Here is a 16658-nt window from a genome sequence, read left to right as displayed (position 1 = left end):
AGTGATAATTGTTCATACTTAACCTTGGGACAAAACCCAAGCAGGTGTATCTACAATAACTTCCTTGATATCATAAAATAAAATGTTGAAACCTTCAGGAAGAAGTGGTCCAAGTTGTTACAGTCTTTTGTTTTGCTTTATTAGGTAAAACACTTGGTGCTGGAGCTTTTGGAAAAGTTGTTGAAGCCACTGCTTATGGTCTATTTAAATCTGATGCTGCCATGACAGTAGCAGTAAAGATGTTGAAAAGTAAGTTGCTGTAATATATGTACAATTTTTTCTCACTTCCTTCTGGTCAGTGTGTTGGGTACTGAACATTGTGCTTTGCCTTGTAGCAAGTGCCCATTTAACAGAAAGAGAAGCCTTGATGTCAGAGCTTAAAGTGCTGAGTTACCTTGGAAACCACATTAATATCGTGAATCTGCTTGGAGCTTGCACTATTGGAGGTGGGTTTATCAACAGATTATTGATTATTTCTATTCCATTTTTATTGCCAGAAGGAGGAACTTTCTGAAGAAGCAGCCAGTGGTGCTAAGTATAGAAATCTTAAATACATTTCTTGCTTAGGCAGGTTGCAGATCATCATGATTATCACCTGTGAATGACTGAATCTAGATTTTAGGCTCATCCTAAAACCAGTAATGAGACTGCTGTAGCTGCAGTAGGAAGGTTGCTGTTACTCTCTTTCACGTAATCCAACATGCACTTTCTTCTTGAGAGATGACAAAATGTATGGGATAAGTATTTTCGTCAACCACATTGTTTCTCACAAATGAGAAAAGATACATGGACAGGTTACTTGTTGGTATCTGAGGTGAAGTCAACAGGCCTGTCTTGTGTAGTCTTCCAGTCTTTTGTTTAAATTGTAAATGTATCTGTTAAGGTACCACTGAAGTTATAAATTCTAAGCAGCAGAAAGTTGAGAAAAAGAATTTTCCAAATAAACTATTGCACAACCCAAATGTTTCACAAACTTAATAAGTTTGTTTTCATACATAGTAAAAGCCACAAAACAGCTGAAGTGTCAATACAGAGTGATACAGTCCTGTATTTTTCATTTATGTGCATTTTAATATGAAAGATGGTGTTGCTTCTTACACAAATATTTGCTCTTTTAAGTTTTTGCTTCATTTTTCAAAGAAAAGGAGCTTGTAAGAATTCATCGTTTTAGATGGAGGCAAAACATTTCTCACTTTCACATTTAATGATTTAGAAATAGGATGAAACAATTTTGTTTAAGCAGTTGATGAAGTAGACTCACTGGTCTGAGTGCGTGTCTGTCTCAGCTGAAAAAATGTGGTGTCTGTAAGAAAATCCCACCATGAAAACTGCTTTTGCTATTACGAAAGCTATAATTTTTAACTGCAGAAAAATGGAAATAAACTAGTGAGGTTAGGAAACAGTGATACAGAATAACCTTATAGATGAAATAACACACAGTACAATTACATATTCAAGGGCCATAGCTGGAGTCATTCACTCAGAAAACATATATTTGATCTATAAACATCTGTGCTGGAGATGACTTGATTCTCCTTTCTGATTTCATTTTAATATTCTAAGACCTTGTGCAATGTAGTTTTCTGTCACAGCCGGCTGTTCTGTTTGAATGATTTTTCCTATTATACTGCAGAATATAACACTCTACATCATTTCCAAAACATTACTGAAGGAGTGTGAAGCTCTACTGTAAACAGAAGTGAATCAAAAGGATTAATGTTTGAAGCTTGAATTACTCTAACATTTGGAACAAATAACTTCCTTCAGGAAGTGAGCAAAATCAAACAGATGTGTCTGGCCAGAAACATTATCACATGAAGAAAGAGAAAAAGACTTATTTGTTTAATTTTTGTACAATGCAATGCTATTGGGGAGTGGGGGGCAAATTAATTGGGAGCGACACAGCTTTAGCTGGACCATAGTTGCTGATCTGTGAAAGGGGAGATGCTGGGTTACTTTCCTATAACTTTTCAAGTCTAGACAGTGCTAGGCATTGTGATTTTTAATAGCCCAGCCTGTGTGCTTGGCTGAATGCTATCTTTATGGAAGATTTTCTACTTTAGAAATAATACTCACCTGCTTTCTCAACCTCATGTGCATCTACAGGTCCTACCCTGGTTATTACAGAATATTGTTGCTATGGTGATCTTTTAAATTTTCTGAGACGGAAACGAGATTCATTTATTTGTCCAAAACATGAAGAACATGCAGAAACAGCAGTTTATGAGAACCTTTTGCATCAGGCAGAGCCTGCGGCGTAAGTATGACCTGCTGAATTGTACTTGTGTTTTTAGAAGATTCGGAAGGAGGAGATACCAAAGTTTATTACGGATAAGAGATGTGGATAAACCTTTCAAAACAGCAGGCTTTGAAGATTCTTTGCTGTGCAAGGAAACAATTTAATTAAAGAGACGATTTGTACAGTGGGTGGTTTATTCTAACACAGCGCAATTGATTGCATACACTCTCTGTTTTACTTCTTTATCAAATTTCCTGTAGTTATTTCATGCAACTCCTTGGCTCCAATCTTTGTACGTGTTTGTGTTTATCATTCCTGTTAAACACTGGCAGTGCTCATTTAGCAGCTTGAATGACAATTCCCTCAGTGTTGGGGTGTTAATACTCTGAGGTCTCCTAAGTTCCTGCCTTCAGAAATGACTTCTTACAAAATCAAACTGGTGCCTTACGGTATCAGAGGCAAGCTACCACCGATAGCTCACTAGATTTTGTGATGACACGACCTGTGTCACGATTCTGAGATTTCTCTTGTACTTTGTTTTTTTTACAGTTACTTCATCTGTATATTTTTAACTGCTCTGTTTTAGATACCAGACCAGAGCTCTTTCCAAGTACATTTCTAAGCAGATTTCCTGCTCTCTCCTTCCTTTTGTGAAGTGAGGGAGACATAACCTACCAAAATCATGGGGCTGTTACAGTACCTGACCATTTTTATTTTTAGTATGTTTATTGCCCCGATGGGCCCACTACTTTGTGTTGACAGACTTAACCAGGCAGACCCTTAGGAGGTGATAAAGTCCTTTGTCCCAGCAAGATATAGTACTGGTGAAGATGTATGTGTCGTGGTAATATAGGAGTAACTGGTGATGCCCCAGAGAGGCTGGGACCACTGAGGTGATGAACACAAAGCTGTGATTTGCCATCAGAGGTGTGCCCTCTTTTAAGTGAAGGAGTTTTACTGTTTGAGCACATTTTGTAAATTGAGGTATTAATGGTGGAGTATTATCCAAATTCTTGTATTAGTATTTACTGTGAAGCTGCAGCTGCTAAATGTGTCAGATGTGTTTCTGGTGGTGTCTAAAGATATTGGTGATCTCATTACTCCTTTCTGTGTTAGCTGTGTGTCTGCATTTATTGTTCATAAACTAAAAAGATATTTCAGGATAAGGAAAGGCTATATATATGAGTGCTAATGGCAATGAAGTGAAAAATGCCAAAACACATCCATCATTTCTAAAGGTGCCTAACTGTATATTTATAAAACATATAGTATGAAAATCTGTACATTTCAATTATATATAGCAATAAGAAAACTTAAAAAATGTAGCAGATGGCTGTCCCAAGCCTCAGCTGATTCTTCAAAATACATACGAATCCCCAGTGGAACTTTGGAATCTCTGAATTTAACATATTTTACTATTTGTCTTCTGTATTTCAATTGCCACTTGAGTTGCTGAAATATTCTGGAAGAAGTTGGCCTAAGCAGAAGAAGGAAGCACTAGTAGATCCTGTGAAACATCTGGATATTAATTTATGGAATGTAAAGTCTGTATAAACAGTATACATGTGAAAGATTTTCTTTGCTCACCTGAGCCAAACTCCAAATATTGGGATGTATTGTTAGCTGTACTGACAAATCCCTCTTTATGTACAGGCCTTTCCTCATCTTTTTTGCACATCCATGAATTTCCAATTGACTGATCATTTGTAAAGCATTATATTCAGAAGGTTGACGTAACATTGTTTTTTTGTTCAGATGGCTTTTGAGACCTTTTACACTAAACTAGGTTTCATTTCATCTGTCGCCTTTACAGGGATGTTGCCAATGAGTATATGGACATGAAACCAGGAGCGTCATATTCAGTCCCACCAAAAGCTGATAAAAAACGACCAGTGAAGTCTGGTGAGTATAGTGACAAGGAAATCTGTTTGCTGCTGGGAGTGCAGAGAGAGGGGCTTCATGGATTTTTTCAGTTTTATCATACTTTTCTCTCATGGATAGGGACAATTAAAACTCATTAATTGATATGAAAAGGCTTGAGAAAGAACAGTGTGCTAAATTACAGTATCTTGTATTTCTCCACACTTAAATGGAGTATCAGGATTGGTTTTTGCATTTTGGCAGTGGGCTATTTACATGACTGTAGTCAGGTCACTGTTTTGTTTAATGTTAAGACAACTCTGTTTCTAAATGATTATACTTGCTCCACTCAAAAGCTGTTGTTTATATTGCATAGGGTCCTACAGCGATCAGGATGTAACCCTTTCTATGTCAGAAGATGATGAACTTGCTCTAGATGTTGAAGACCTACTAAGCTTTTCTTACCAGGTGGCAAAGGGCATGAGCTTCCTTGCCTCCAAAAATGTAAGTTAAGAATTTTTCAAAGCTGGACAGTATCAGTAATCAGTAGATTTCTGATTTCCTTTAGCATCACTTCCAGTGTTTTAATGTGATCCGCATGTTTAAATGCTGAATATTTCTGTGTTCTTTCCAGCAAGCACTGCAAAGTGATATGTTCCTTCTCGTACCTGAAGCTTTGCCTAATGTTAGTTCTGTACTGTGCTCATTGGCCAAAAGTGGCATTTTTTATCCCATAAGACAGAATATAGTGTGCACAATAGTCAGCGTGAAGCAGTGCTATTACGGATCCACAGTTCAGGCTAGCAGAATCAGCAGCCTTGCTCATGAACAGAAACTAGTCATAGAAATGTCAAGAGAAGAGACAGAATAATTGCAGTGAAGTATGTTTGCTGCATCCCGAGGCTCCACTGATAAATAATGTCATGTGTTGGGAGAGGGCAGGTGCAGCTGAACCCCACCTGGCTTGAGTGGTGCCTCTTAGGGGTTTGATCTTCAGCCCTTCCTTTGTTTCCTGGAGCACACGGACAGTTTCTTGAGAACTCCTTATGGCTTTGGAGGCAGTAAAACCCATGGAAACCCCAAGGAGTTATTACTTCACTCTTCTCTGCGTATAGGAATTAAATGGAATTCAGGAAAGAGCCAGAAACCCAATATGTGGACACCTTCTAAAAGAATTAAATCCCAAGAGTTTAAGATTTATTCTCTGTGGTACTGCTGGAGCGTTTACAAATCAAAGAACATGAAGACAGCTGCAAAGCTATCTATCTGCACGGGTTTTAAACAGCGCTGCACTTGCGAATTCTCTCATGCAGAACTTCTTTAAACAGGGGAACTATCACATCGTGTGCTTGAATTTTCACTGGCTACCCTGAGCATAATAGGCATTTCTGTGGGTTTCATAGGAGAGATACTGCATAACAGAAAAGGATTTATAAAGAAAAGATAGTCTTAAGCACAGCATAATTATGATCTTCGTATGGTTGTTTTTACGCTTTATTGGAAAACTGCCATTTAGCATGTAAACACTGTAACTAATATAGACACAGGATAGTACAAGGGCACCTTGGATAAAGCATAAAACCAAACTTATGCAATTTAAGGAAAATAAGGTAATCCTGGGATCCTGCGTTAGTAATGGGAAATGTGGCTCTACTTCTGCTCCAAGGGAAGTCCACATTAAAACTTGCTCTTGCACTTGTTTCTTTTTCCCTCACTGTTACTCCTTCTAAACCCTTTAGTTTATTTTTCATCTATCAACAGCTTCAAAACAGGCCTTGACAGGTAAGATAAACACATCATATTACAGATTTTAATGGTTTTCACCAGGCCTCTGCATCCTTCACTGTTAAGGACATCCAGTGTTTAGCACACATATTCTTTATTTCTTCTTATCTTCCTATAGAATAGCCCCAGGATTCACTATGCCTCATTCCCTGTGACTGTTTTCTTTATAGCCTTTCCGTTGATACAAACAGGCACCATGGCATTGCATAGCAAAGGCAATAGTGAATGTAACACTACGTCACTGTGAGATTGGGAAGTAACGTGCCGTATCGCTTTGGCAGTGCAGAATTAATGGTTTTATGACAGAATTAAGTTGTACTGCGCTGACACTTTACTGTGCTTGGTCCTCTTAGGTCATTGCATATGTACACACTTTTAGCTCCAGCTAGTATATGCAGAGTAGTGTGGACTGATGGATAAGATGCCTCAGGTTGCCTCATGCCCTTAGGGAAGGAGGGTCCATGCAGACCAGCAGTGCAGAGTACACAGCTGCTCTTCTGCAACTTGTTTGTGTATCAAGGCTCAGAGGCATAAAAGTACCTCTGTGCAGGAGTCAGGATAGGAGCCTGTCCTGGGGGGATAATTCCCTTATTAAGCACACGGTGCCTTAATCACAAGACAGGGCTTCCTCCCATGGACAAAGGCTTTATTCAGTGCAAACTGCACTGATTTTGGAGTAATAAAGTAGAGACATAGCGTCATGGAATGATAGAATGTTTTGGGTTGGAAGGGACCTTAAAGATCATCAGGTTCCAACCCCCCTGCCATGGGCAGGGACACCTTCCACCAGACCAGGTTGCTCAAAGCCCCGTCCAGCCTGGCCTTGAGCCCTGCCAGGGAGGGGGCAGCCACAGCTGCTCTGGGCAACCTGTGCCAGTGCCTCACCACCCTCACAGTGAATAATTTATTCCTTTATATCTAATCTAAATCTACCCTCTTTCAGTTTAAAATTGTTACTCCTCGTCCTATCCCTACACCCCCTGATGAAGAGTCCCTCCCCACCTTTCCTGTAGCCCCCTTTAAGCACTGCAAGGCCGCTATAAGGTCTCCCTGGAGCCTTCTCTTCTCCAGGCTGAACAACCCCAACTCTCTCAGCCTGTCCTCATAGGGGAGGTGCTCCAGCTTCTGTGCATCCATGCTGGATGCTTGGCCATTCCTCCACTTTACTGCTTCAGTGCAGCAATTTCCATAGGCGAAGTGAGGAAGATATTTGATTGAGAGGAGAAGGAGAGTCCCCTGAGACAATATTGTCATGTAAGCATGCAAAAGGGACAGAGATTAAGTTGCTTATGCAACTTGCAGTTATCATTTTCTGAGTTTGATTTGCATAATTCTTGATATTTTAATTCTTTTTTTTTGTAGGGAACTTTTAAAGTTTTATATTTTAAGGAAAAAAATGAAGAGAAAAAACGAACCATCTTCAGCTATTTTTTTAGAAGCTGTGGCCTGCTTACTATATATCATCAGTAAAGTGGGAGCTTAATGCCGTCCTTTCCAGATGGAAAAGGAGATAATTTTGTTAGAGAACTACCTTCATTCTCTAACAAATGCATGCGGGCTCCACAGTCACATACAAAAAAACTGCAGCTGCTGGGAAACTGAGGCACCCTTCTGGAACTGAAGTTACAAATGCATGCACACTTCTCAAGTGAAAAGTGGAGGATAAGATAGTTAGGTCACTGAACAAATGACTACTCATTGAAAGATACTGGCATGTGAAAATTTTCAGTATTTTCATATACTTAAGCCTGCTTATAAAGCTCTCCTAGGTACCTAAGAGTTCAGGTCTTCCAGAGGAGTATTTTTGAAATGGGATTCAGTTGCCTGACTTGTGTGCTTTGAAGTAGTTACCATTATTTTCCCTGTTTTCAGATTTTCAACACTTTCTTCTCAACCACAATAGTTAATTAATAAAAGGTTGGAATTATTTTAAAAACAAACCACATTTTCCCCTTATGTGTCCTGTGTTAGGAAACAAGCCAATGATTTTTTGATAAAAAGTCAGAGAAAAAGTACATTAAACTTTAACTGCAAATGTGAAACACTAAAAAATTGAAAGTGACTGCAAGCGGTCTTTTCTAAAATAAATGCACAGACAACCTTAACCATGTGGATCAATGTCATGATCGTAAAGAAACTACACCAGAATGTTTAATCATCTGAGTAAGCTTATTAACACATGGCTTCATTATGACTTTCAGCTTGCCATAAAATGCGTAATGCAGTAAGTTATGTAGCTAAGTATACATGTAACCAAGCAATAGCCTGTTAAGGATATTATAAAATAGCTTTGTTTGTCTGTTTGTTATTTAGTGCATTCATAGGGATCTAGCCGCAAGAAATATTCTTCTCACTCATGGTCGAATAACAAAAATCTGTGACTTTGGCCTGGCAAGAGATATAAGGAATGACTCAAATTATGTGGTCAAAGGAAACGTAAGTATATATGATATTTTATCCACCTGTTTTAAGTTAGGGGAGTTCCTGTTGTCTTGACTTGGAAAGCAAAGTCTTTCTTAGGCAGAAATCTAGGTTTCCCAGTTCAGATACATATCCTTGCTGGTCAGGAACGTTAGGAGGGACGATTGCTGAGGTAGATGTGTGTGCTGGTAAAAACTCTTGGTATATACATGTTGTTACCCGGGAAAAAATAAGCTGGTATCTGAATGTATGTTGTAGTGGAGGAGATGTTTTTGCTGTACCAATATAATGCACAGTCTTTCCATTATATCTGAATGTAGTAAAAGTTACAGCTCTGTAAGTAATTGCAAGTTTTGCCATTGGAAAATTCTGGTAGCGCAATCTTAAATATAATTATTTTGTAACATTTTCTCTGGGCATTGCTATCTTTGTCCATTACTGAAATAGTTTATTTTGAAAATACTAAATAATCAGAGGTTTGCATCCTGTTCTTTGCTATAAAACATCACTCAGACAATGGAAACTGGATTCTGAAGTGTAGATTTATTGATTAGGGCATAGTAGGAGGCAAAAAAGCCTTGATTTTCTCTGATTCCATGTACAGATTTTAATCTCACATGTGTAACAAATACAGCTTTAATTTATAGTTCAAACCCTGTAACAGGGTTGGAACAAGACAGTATATTTTGATGAGAAAAGTTTAAAACCTCCCATGTAGAAAAGTACCAATCACACTAGTAACTACTAGATCTCTGGAGGCGTATAAAGACACTTTGAAGTGATGCAGATTACCTTGGCAGCACTCGAATTCCCCTTTAAACTGCTAGTGCAGTAAAAGGAACATGTCTGTGGTTAAGCTGGAGAAGTGTGCTACAAAGTATAGGTATTTTGCATCTCAGACTGATTTGCACTGCCTGCATCTGTGTTTTAAGACTGTGTTGGGTACGTGCAGCCAGCCACTACCTTCAGAGTACACATACTTTCACTTGAACCGTTCTTCAAATGAGAGAAAATCCATGTCCAACAAGGCAGCCCTCCTCCCCAACCCAGCTAAGTGTTCCACGACCAGGGGCTGGTCGTTAGTTAGGGACTTGACAACACGCAAACTGGAGTCTGCCCATCCTGTCTTTGGGCAAACTAGCAAAGAGAGAAAATTCCACACCTGAGCATTTCTCACTGAAGTGGTTTGCCATGCTCGGTCAAGCACAGTCATGCCATGGCACCTCAGGTATCTGAGCTATCTTCACTGCTCTGCTCCAGCAGTCCCTAATGTCCCAGGTACCTACAGCATCCCTATTTTAGGCTATGGGAGAGTTGGGTTTATTGGTTGTCTTCAAAAACAATGTTGATACCAGCCACTGGGTGCCTAGAAGTTGAGGTTAGGAAACAATAAGAGCTGAAATAACTCAGGAGTGGCTGTCCTGGTAAAATACTGAGTGGCATTTATCGTGAGAAAGCTGCTTTCAGGCTCAGGGTCAGGTCAGGAGCTGCTTAATCAATCAAGGCTCCTGGGAGTGGGAAGTGCAGACCAGCAACTTAGGAGGGATGTGGGCAGTAAGTAATTAAGTTTTACTTGTCTGGGCTACCCTTTAAGTTTCCTGAGTTGCCCGAGAATAGGATTTTACATAGCCTGAAAGGGTCAGAGGAGGATAGGCTGCAGCTGCCTGGGGGGAGAGGCAGCAGTGGTGGCAGGAGGTGTCTAGTTGCATCTGGCCTGATCTTAAAGCAGATCAGGAGTGCTGGGACATCGCTGGCCGTGGACACTGCTGGGACGCAGTGCTGCTGACAGCAGCTGAGGGCTTGGCCAGGAAGAGTGCTGTCTGTGTTGAGGAAATAAACAACTCTGGTTGCCTCTCTGGTGAGCCAGCCCATGGCAAATGTTGCCTTTCTTCCACCTCATTTATTTTCCTTTCTATTTACCTCATTTTCTGTTGGGTCTCCTTTCCTTACAAGACATCAAGGTTCTTCTCTATCGTATGGTTGAAATATATCTTTAGACACATTGTTGCAGGACCGCTTAAAAGGAAGAGGTCTGGTTTCTCCCACAGCAGGACAAATGCTTATGACAGAAGCCTGACTGGCTCCTACAGTCAGACGAGGGAAGGGCAAAGTAGGGAGAGGAAGGTGGAAGCAAATCCAAAGGCTTTCTGTGCCCTTTCCTCTGCTCCAGTTAACATTCCCAATGGATGTCTGTCCCCACGCAAACTTAGTCATAGAGTTGTTCAGATTGGAAAAGACCTTTAAGATCATCCAGTCCAACTGTAAACCTAACACTGCCAAGTCCACCACCAAACCATGTCCCTAAGCACCACTTCTACACGTCTTTTAAATACGTCCAGGGACGGTGACTTCACCACTTCCCTGGGTGGCCTGTCCCAGTGCTTGATGATCCTTTCAGTGAAGAAATTTTTCCTCATGTCCAATCTAAATCTCCCCTGGCACAACTTGAGGTTGTTTCCTCTTGTCCTATCACTTTTTACTTGGGACAAGAGACTGACACCCACCTCCTTTCAGGTAGTTGTAGAGAGCAATAAGGTCTCCCCTGAGCCTCCTTTTTTCCAGACTAAACAACCTCAGTTCCCTCAGCTGCTCCTTGTAAGACCTGTGCTCTAGACCCTTCACCAGCTCTGTTGCCCTTCTTTGGACATGCTCCAGCACCTCAATGTCTGTCTTGTAGTGAGGGGCCCAAAACTGAACACAATATTCAAGGTGTGGCCTCACCAGTGCCAAGTACAGGGGGACAATCCCTTCCCTGGTCCTGCTGGCCACACTACTTCTCATACAAGCCAGGATGCTCTTGGCCTTCTTGGCCACCTGGGTACACTGCGGGCTCATATTGAGCCAGCTGTTGACCAACACCTGCAGGTCCTTTTCCACCGGGCAGCTTTCCAGCCACTCTTCCCCAAGCCTGTAGAGTTGCGTGGGGTTGTTGTGTCCCAAGTACAGGACCTGACACTTCGCCTTGTTGAACCTCATACAATTGGCCTTGGCCCATTGATCCAGCCTGTCCAGATCCCACTGTAGAGCCTTCAAGCAGCGCAACACTCCTGCACAAAATATATATGTCAATATATATTTCTTTCATGTGAATTTTCTTCCTTTTTTTTTTTTTTTTTTTCCCCTGATACACTGAGGAGCTAAAGCAGATGTCTTAACTGTTGATTAAAGTCTTGAAGCATCTTGACTATGTGAATCTCATCTGTCTGCCCATGGTAGCCAGTTCATGGTAGCAGACTGGCATGTTTGCATAAGGAACCATGCCATGGTCATATATATTATTTTGCTCTGACTTCCTGCCATCCCTTATAAACAAGACAGAAGGAATTACACAGTATACAGAAAATCAGATTGCAAGGATGGATCAGTAACCATGTAGCACTCGGAGACTCTATAATTTCCATTTTTGGTTGGATGCTTCTATTTCTTGAATGAGTATTTAAAACACATTAGAAGTAGAAAAGTTTAATTTTATCTTGTAAATTTTGTATGCCTTGTGACCATTGCCTTAATTTATTCCCTTTTCCTTGGAAAGGCTCGTCTTCCTGTGAAGTGGATGGCACCTGAAAGTATTTTCAATTGTGTCTACACCTTTGAGAGTGACGTCTGGTCTTACGGGATATTGCTTTGGGAGCTCTTTTCTCTAGGTGAGATCCTTCAAGATCTGTACTTCAGGAGATTTCTGTTTCATCTTGGTTTTACTGCAGATGCAGAAATCACATTGCTTACGTGCTCTCTCAACAGGAAGCAGCCCATATCCAGGGATGCCTGTGGATTCCAAGTTCTATAAAATGATCAAGGAGGGATATAGGATGTTCAGCCCTGAGTGTGCACCACCTGAAATGTAAGCAAATAACCAGCACCTCTAATCACCAAACATCAGCAACCATGAAAAGGAAGGGAAGCGTTTCTTCTTGCCTTAAGGCTCATTGCACTGCCCCATTGTCTTTTTTTTAAGTTCTTTTCACGTTTTAAATAATTCATGTACTCTAACTAGCAGAACACATGCCTGTGTTGTTACAAGCAATGAAATACACTCATGCCTTCTACCATCTGATCACTTTGTCATGGCATCTGTTCCGTGTCAATAAATTATTGACAGATCACAGAACATAATTAAACATTTTTAATTCAGATAAAGCAGTCAGTGAGATGTATCACCAGACTGCATAGCATCTGCATTTGTGCTGTACTTCCTGACAGCAAGAGGACTGGCTACTGATCTTCTTTATGAGCCATCCATAATTGGCTGTTTTGTAAATGGAATGGCACTTAGCAAGCTGTCAAAGAATACTGTGTCCAGAGCCTCCCATTAGTATTGAGTCCTTTGTTGTCACAAGCACAGGTGTTAGCAGCACTATTTCTATTCTTAAAAGTCACTTAAAGAAGATGAACAGTGGGACTGGGTGAGACTTTTCTTTCAAATAATAGTGGAGGGGAGATAAGAGGTCTAAGGATTTCCTCATGAGCAGTACTTAATTTCAGTATCTTTGCAGGTATGACATAATGAAGAGTTGCTGGGATGCTGATCCTTTACAGAGACCCACATTTAAACAAATTGTACAGCTGATAGAGCAGCAGCTTTCAGATAATGCTCCCCGGGTAAGTTATGGATTAGCAGCTTTTTGGAGTCAAAGCAGTTTCAAGCAAGATGTTAGAGGATCAAAGAGCCCGGGCACTTCATTAATGTTCCAGTATTATTTATGCAGCTTTTCACTGTCAGTTTGGGTGGTAGGAATGATGTCTGGGTTACTCACTTCTGCTTAGTTGTGCCATTAGATAGTAGGTGTCTAAGTCCATACTCAAAACATACCAGCTGGAGAAGAATCTTCGCATGTTGGTGTTTCTCACACAGAATAGACCTGACACAACAATTTTGATGTCACAAAAATGCAATGGTACTGCATAAATTCATCCTATCTCAAACTATGAAAATTTTTATTACTCTGGGAAACAATCTCAGAAGTGAAGTATATTTAGCTTTTATTAGAAAAGCTTTCTGGATGCAGGGGCTGAGCTTTCAGTGCTCTTCTGCCTCTTCTCAGTTGCTTCCCCTAGCTCTATTTCTATTACCTTGGAGGTATGTTGTGACAAACTATTCACTGCTCTTTCAACCATTTCCCAGTAAAAGCTTTTCCTGAGAGGGTAACTCGACAAAACAGTCCGAAGAAAAATTGGAGGCATATCAGAAACTTGGATTTTCTTTTGCAATAACTGTTACACTTTGTAGTAACATTGTGTGTTACTAAGGTTTTAAAAAGTAAGATTAAAACCTAGTTTAAAAATAAAGCTTCCTTTTACCTTCTGGATGCCTTGTTTGGGTGCAGAGTACATGGCTTCCTGACAATTTGAGAAAAGAGGAAACTGAAAGCTGCTGGTGTTCAATTGCATCCTGTCGCGTATTTTTGGCAGGTGGAGGCATAACTAAAACAAAAGCAAGAATGCAGAGGAAGTATTACTGAGGTTTCTGGGGGAGTTTAGTAATAACCTGAGCTACATTTTTTCAAGCTCAGTTGAAATTTGGCATGCAGTTGGAAGCTGTGATGTTGTTAATAACTGAGATTGAGGTTCCTGATTCTTTAAAAGAGCAGTTCAGCCCAAGACCTTTTGAAACTCTCTTTAGCTTTGCAAAGAAACGCTTGAGTTGGAACCCTTCTCCAGCAGTGTGTGGTACACAGTGGGAAAAGGCTGGGAAAAGAGAGCTCTCCAAGTATGTGTGAAGGGAGAGAGCGGTCTGCACAATGTTGACACCAGTCTTTGGCTTCTGCAGGTTTATGCAAACTTCTCAAGTCCACCTTCCAGTCAAGGAAATGCTCCAGATCACTCAGTGAGGATTAACTCGGTGGGTAGCAGTGCTTCATCTACTCAGCCTCTCTTGGTACGCGAAGATGTTTGAATGACATCTGGAAGAAGAGGAGCCCAGATGTATTAGCTGTTTATATCGTGTAGGGGGTGAGAGAGGGACGATTTCAATAATTTCTCTTACTTTTACTCACTACTACCACTGTGTAGCTGAAACGTTGTTGTAATACTGTCCTTTACCACACACTGTTACACATAAACTTAATCTGCTGAGCACGGTTACAGGCGTCATTGCAATGTTAACTGAAGCTGTATATATTTTGCTATATTGTGTGTATTTGCAGTAGAGAGCCAGATCTGAAGAAAAAAAAAAACAACGAGCAAAAGAAATCCTGAGCCAGGGTGTGAAACAAGAGGACTGCAGATTAAGTCAAATCTGCAGTGATCCTTCTCTGGATCCATGCCTGGAAGGCATACAGTCATTTTCTAGTTAATTTTGTTTTGCTGAATTTAAGAAATAAACTAATATGAAGCTAATGGCTTTGCAAACACCTTTCCATGTCCAGTCAAGCCTGCAAAGTTTCCCAGGCAGGTGTAGGTTGGAGACCAGCAAGGGTGCTGTATGTACCTGGGCAAGAGAGGTGAAGGGACCAATACCCTTCCATAGTTGGTCTGCACAGCAACAAACCCTCCTGGGAGCTCTGGGGTTTGAACCAGAGGAGGGGAGAAGAGTGTGGATCTTCATCTTTATTTCCCACCTGCGCTGTCAGCCTTGCAAACCAGTCACAAGGTTTCCATTGGTTTATGCACTGTTTCCCACTGGCCAGTTCCCTGCCAGGGATGGAGCTGCCCATCGCCGGGTCTCACCCTACCACAGAGCCTGAACCGCTCCCATGCCCCTCTGCCTTGGGAGCCTGAGGGCTTCGATGCTTGTTTTGCTAATAGCTGTGTCCAAAAGTGTTCACCAAAGATAGGTGGGTCCTGCCAGGTTGGTCAAAATAGAGGAGGAGGGCTGTTTCCTATAAACTCCCTGGCTGGAGGAGAGGCTGTTTAATGAGTCATCTTAGATAAGTTAGAGCAGAGGCAAAATATTCTCTCCTGGGGGCCTGTTATTTATGTTGTCCCAGCCAGGTGAATCTTTCTTACAGGCAGGCTTGGATCGTGCTAGCCAGAAAGGGGGATTTTCCCCTGCCCCAAGTCATTTCATCTTTCTGTAGTAGTCCAGAGATCATAATGAAGAACAGCCTTACTGGGAAGCACTGAATTTATAAATGGGATAAAAGAAATAATCCCTTCAGTCTTGTTTGACAGGCGTGAGGCTTTGGGGTCAGTATCTGTTGAGTCCAGGGTAGTGCTCAAGTATCTTCTGAGCCCTTTTCTTCCCATGGAAAAACTGATAGTTTTTTTCCTTCCTTTGTTTCTGCCCCCTAGAAATTTGTAAAGGCATCGAGAGAATCATTTGTTAGAGGCAGAGTACTAGTTGAGCACCTATTTATTTACAATGCACTTAAGCACTATGTAACTTACACTTTACCAGGATTTTGGTTGAGTTTACATGCAGTTTAAACGTGTAACTAACTTCCCAAATGCAAGATAATTGTAAATACACACACTGGTAGTATATTTTGGGTTATGTTGAATACCACGCTCCTTCTGTGACTGTGCATTTGGTTTATTGTTACAGGAATCTGTCTTTCAGAGTTACGTCAAAAATTAGCCATTTGCACTGAACTTACTTAGGCTGTTGCACCTTTCCAAAATTAGCCAGTTGTTTGGAGGCACTCTTATGCATACTTGTTGTTGAGCATTTTCAGTTTAATGCTATAAAAGCTCTTTTGTAACGTGTTGGCTTTCAGAGCAACTGTAGACAAACTAGTTATTAGAAGTATAGATGTCTCGGTACTTTACAGACACTTAGCTGAAAGAGGTTTGGGTTTTTTCGTTCTTGAAATTTATATTTTTATAATTTGGGGATTTTTGAAACTTATTTTGCAATGGCTTGGTGTTTTGAATGGGTTTATGCATTGTTTTTGTAAATATGGAAATGTAGCAATAATGTCCTTTTGACTATTCTCAGTCCTTGAGTCTCAAAAATATTTTTTTATATATATATATGCAAAAACTATATGTATAAATATGTAAGTGTTTGAAAGTTTATGAAACACTTATGGATATGTTGCTCGGTTGTAGAATTGCAGTTCAGAAAAGTTCAAATAAACTTGTAAATATGTATTCAAATGCTACCAATGTGTACTATGTTAAGATGGCATATTTTCATGTAAGACTTAATAAACTCTTGGGTTGAAGGAAAATCTCTTTGACTCGCCACACAGAGGTCAGGTTTGACATTCTGAAACATTTTTGAAAATGTATGCCAGAAAACCTATATTGAGTTTGCATGGCAAGGTTTTGGTAGCTGGGGGGCTACAGGGGTGGCTTCTGTGAGAAGCTGCTAGAAGCTTCCCCCATGTCCAACAGAGCCAATGCCAGCCGGCTCCAAGGTGGGCCTGCTGCTGGCCGAGGCTGAGCCCATCAACAATGGTGGTAGCACCGC

At 40.7% G+C, this 16658-nt stretch overlaps 1 protein-coding gene across 1 annotated transcript in view; it reads left to right on the top strand.

Annotated features, from left to right (window-relative positions):
• KIT (KIT proto-oncogene, receptor tyrosine kinase) overlaps positions 1–16336 on the top strand; it is a 57039-nt gene extending 40703 nt beyond the window's left edge. Inside the window, exons 12-21 of the mRNA XM_032999270.2 lie at positions 145–249; positions 336–446; positions 2107–2257; positions 4053–4141; positions 4476–4603; positions 8198–8320; positions 11838–11949; positions 12047–12146; positions 12799–12904; positions 14073–16336. Coding sequence (XP_032855161.2) covers positions 145–249; positions 336–446; positions 2107–2257; positions 4053–4141; positions 4476–4603; positions 8198–8320; positions 11838–11949; positions 12047–12146; positions 12799–12904; positions 14073–14198 — 1151 coding nt within the window. The 3' untranslated portion in view covers positions 14199–16336. The remainder of the gene's footprint in view (positions 1–144; positions 250–335; positions 447–2106; positions 2258–4052; positions 4142–4475; positions 4604–8197; positions 8321–11837; positions 11950–12046; positions 12147–12798; positions 12905–14072) is intronic.
• Positions 16337–16658: the final 322 nt, after the last annotated feature.

The sequence above is a fragment of the Tyto alba genome, unplaced genomic scaffold, assembly GCF_018691265.1.
Source record: "Tyto alba isolate M040663 unplaced genomic scaffold, T.alba_DEE_v4.0 Super-Scaffold_6, whole genome shotgun sequence".
Taxonomy (NCBI): domain Eukaryota; kingdom Metazoa; phylum Chordata; class Aves; order Strigiformes; family Tytonidae; genus Tyto; species Tyto alba.
The sequence above is the reverse complement of the archived record's forward strand: the minus strand, read 5'-3'. Positions and strand labels throughout refer to the sequence as shown.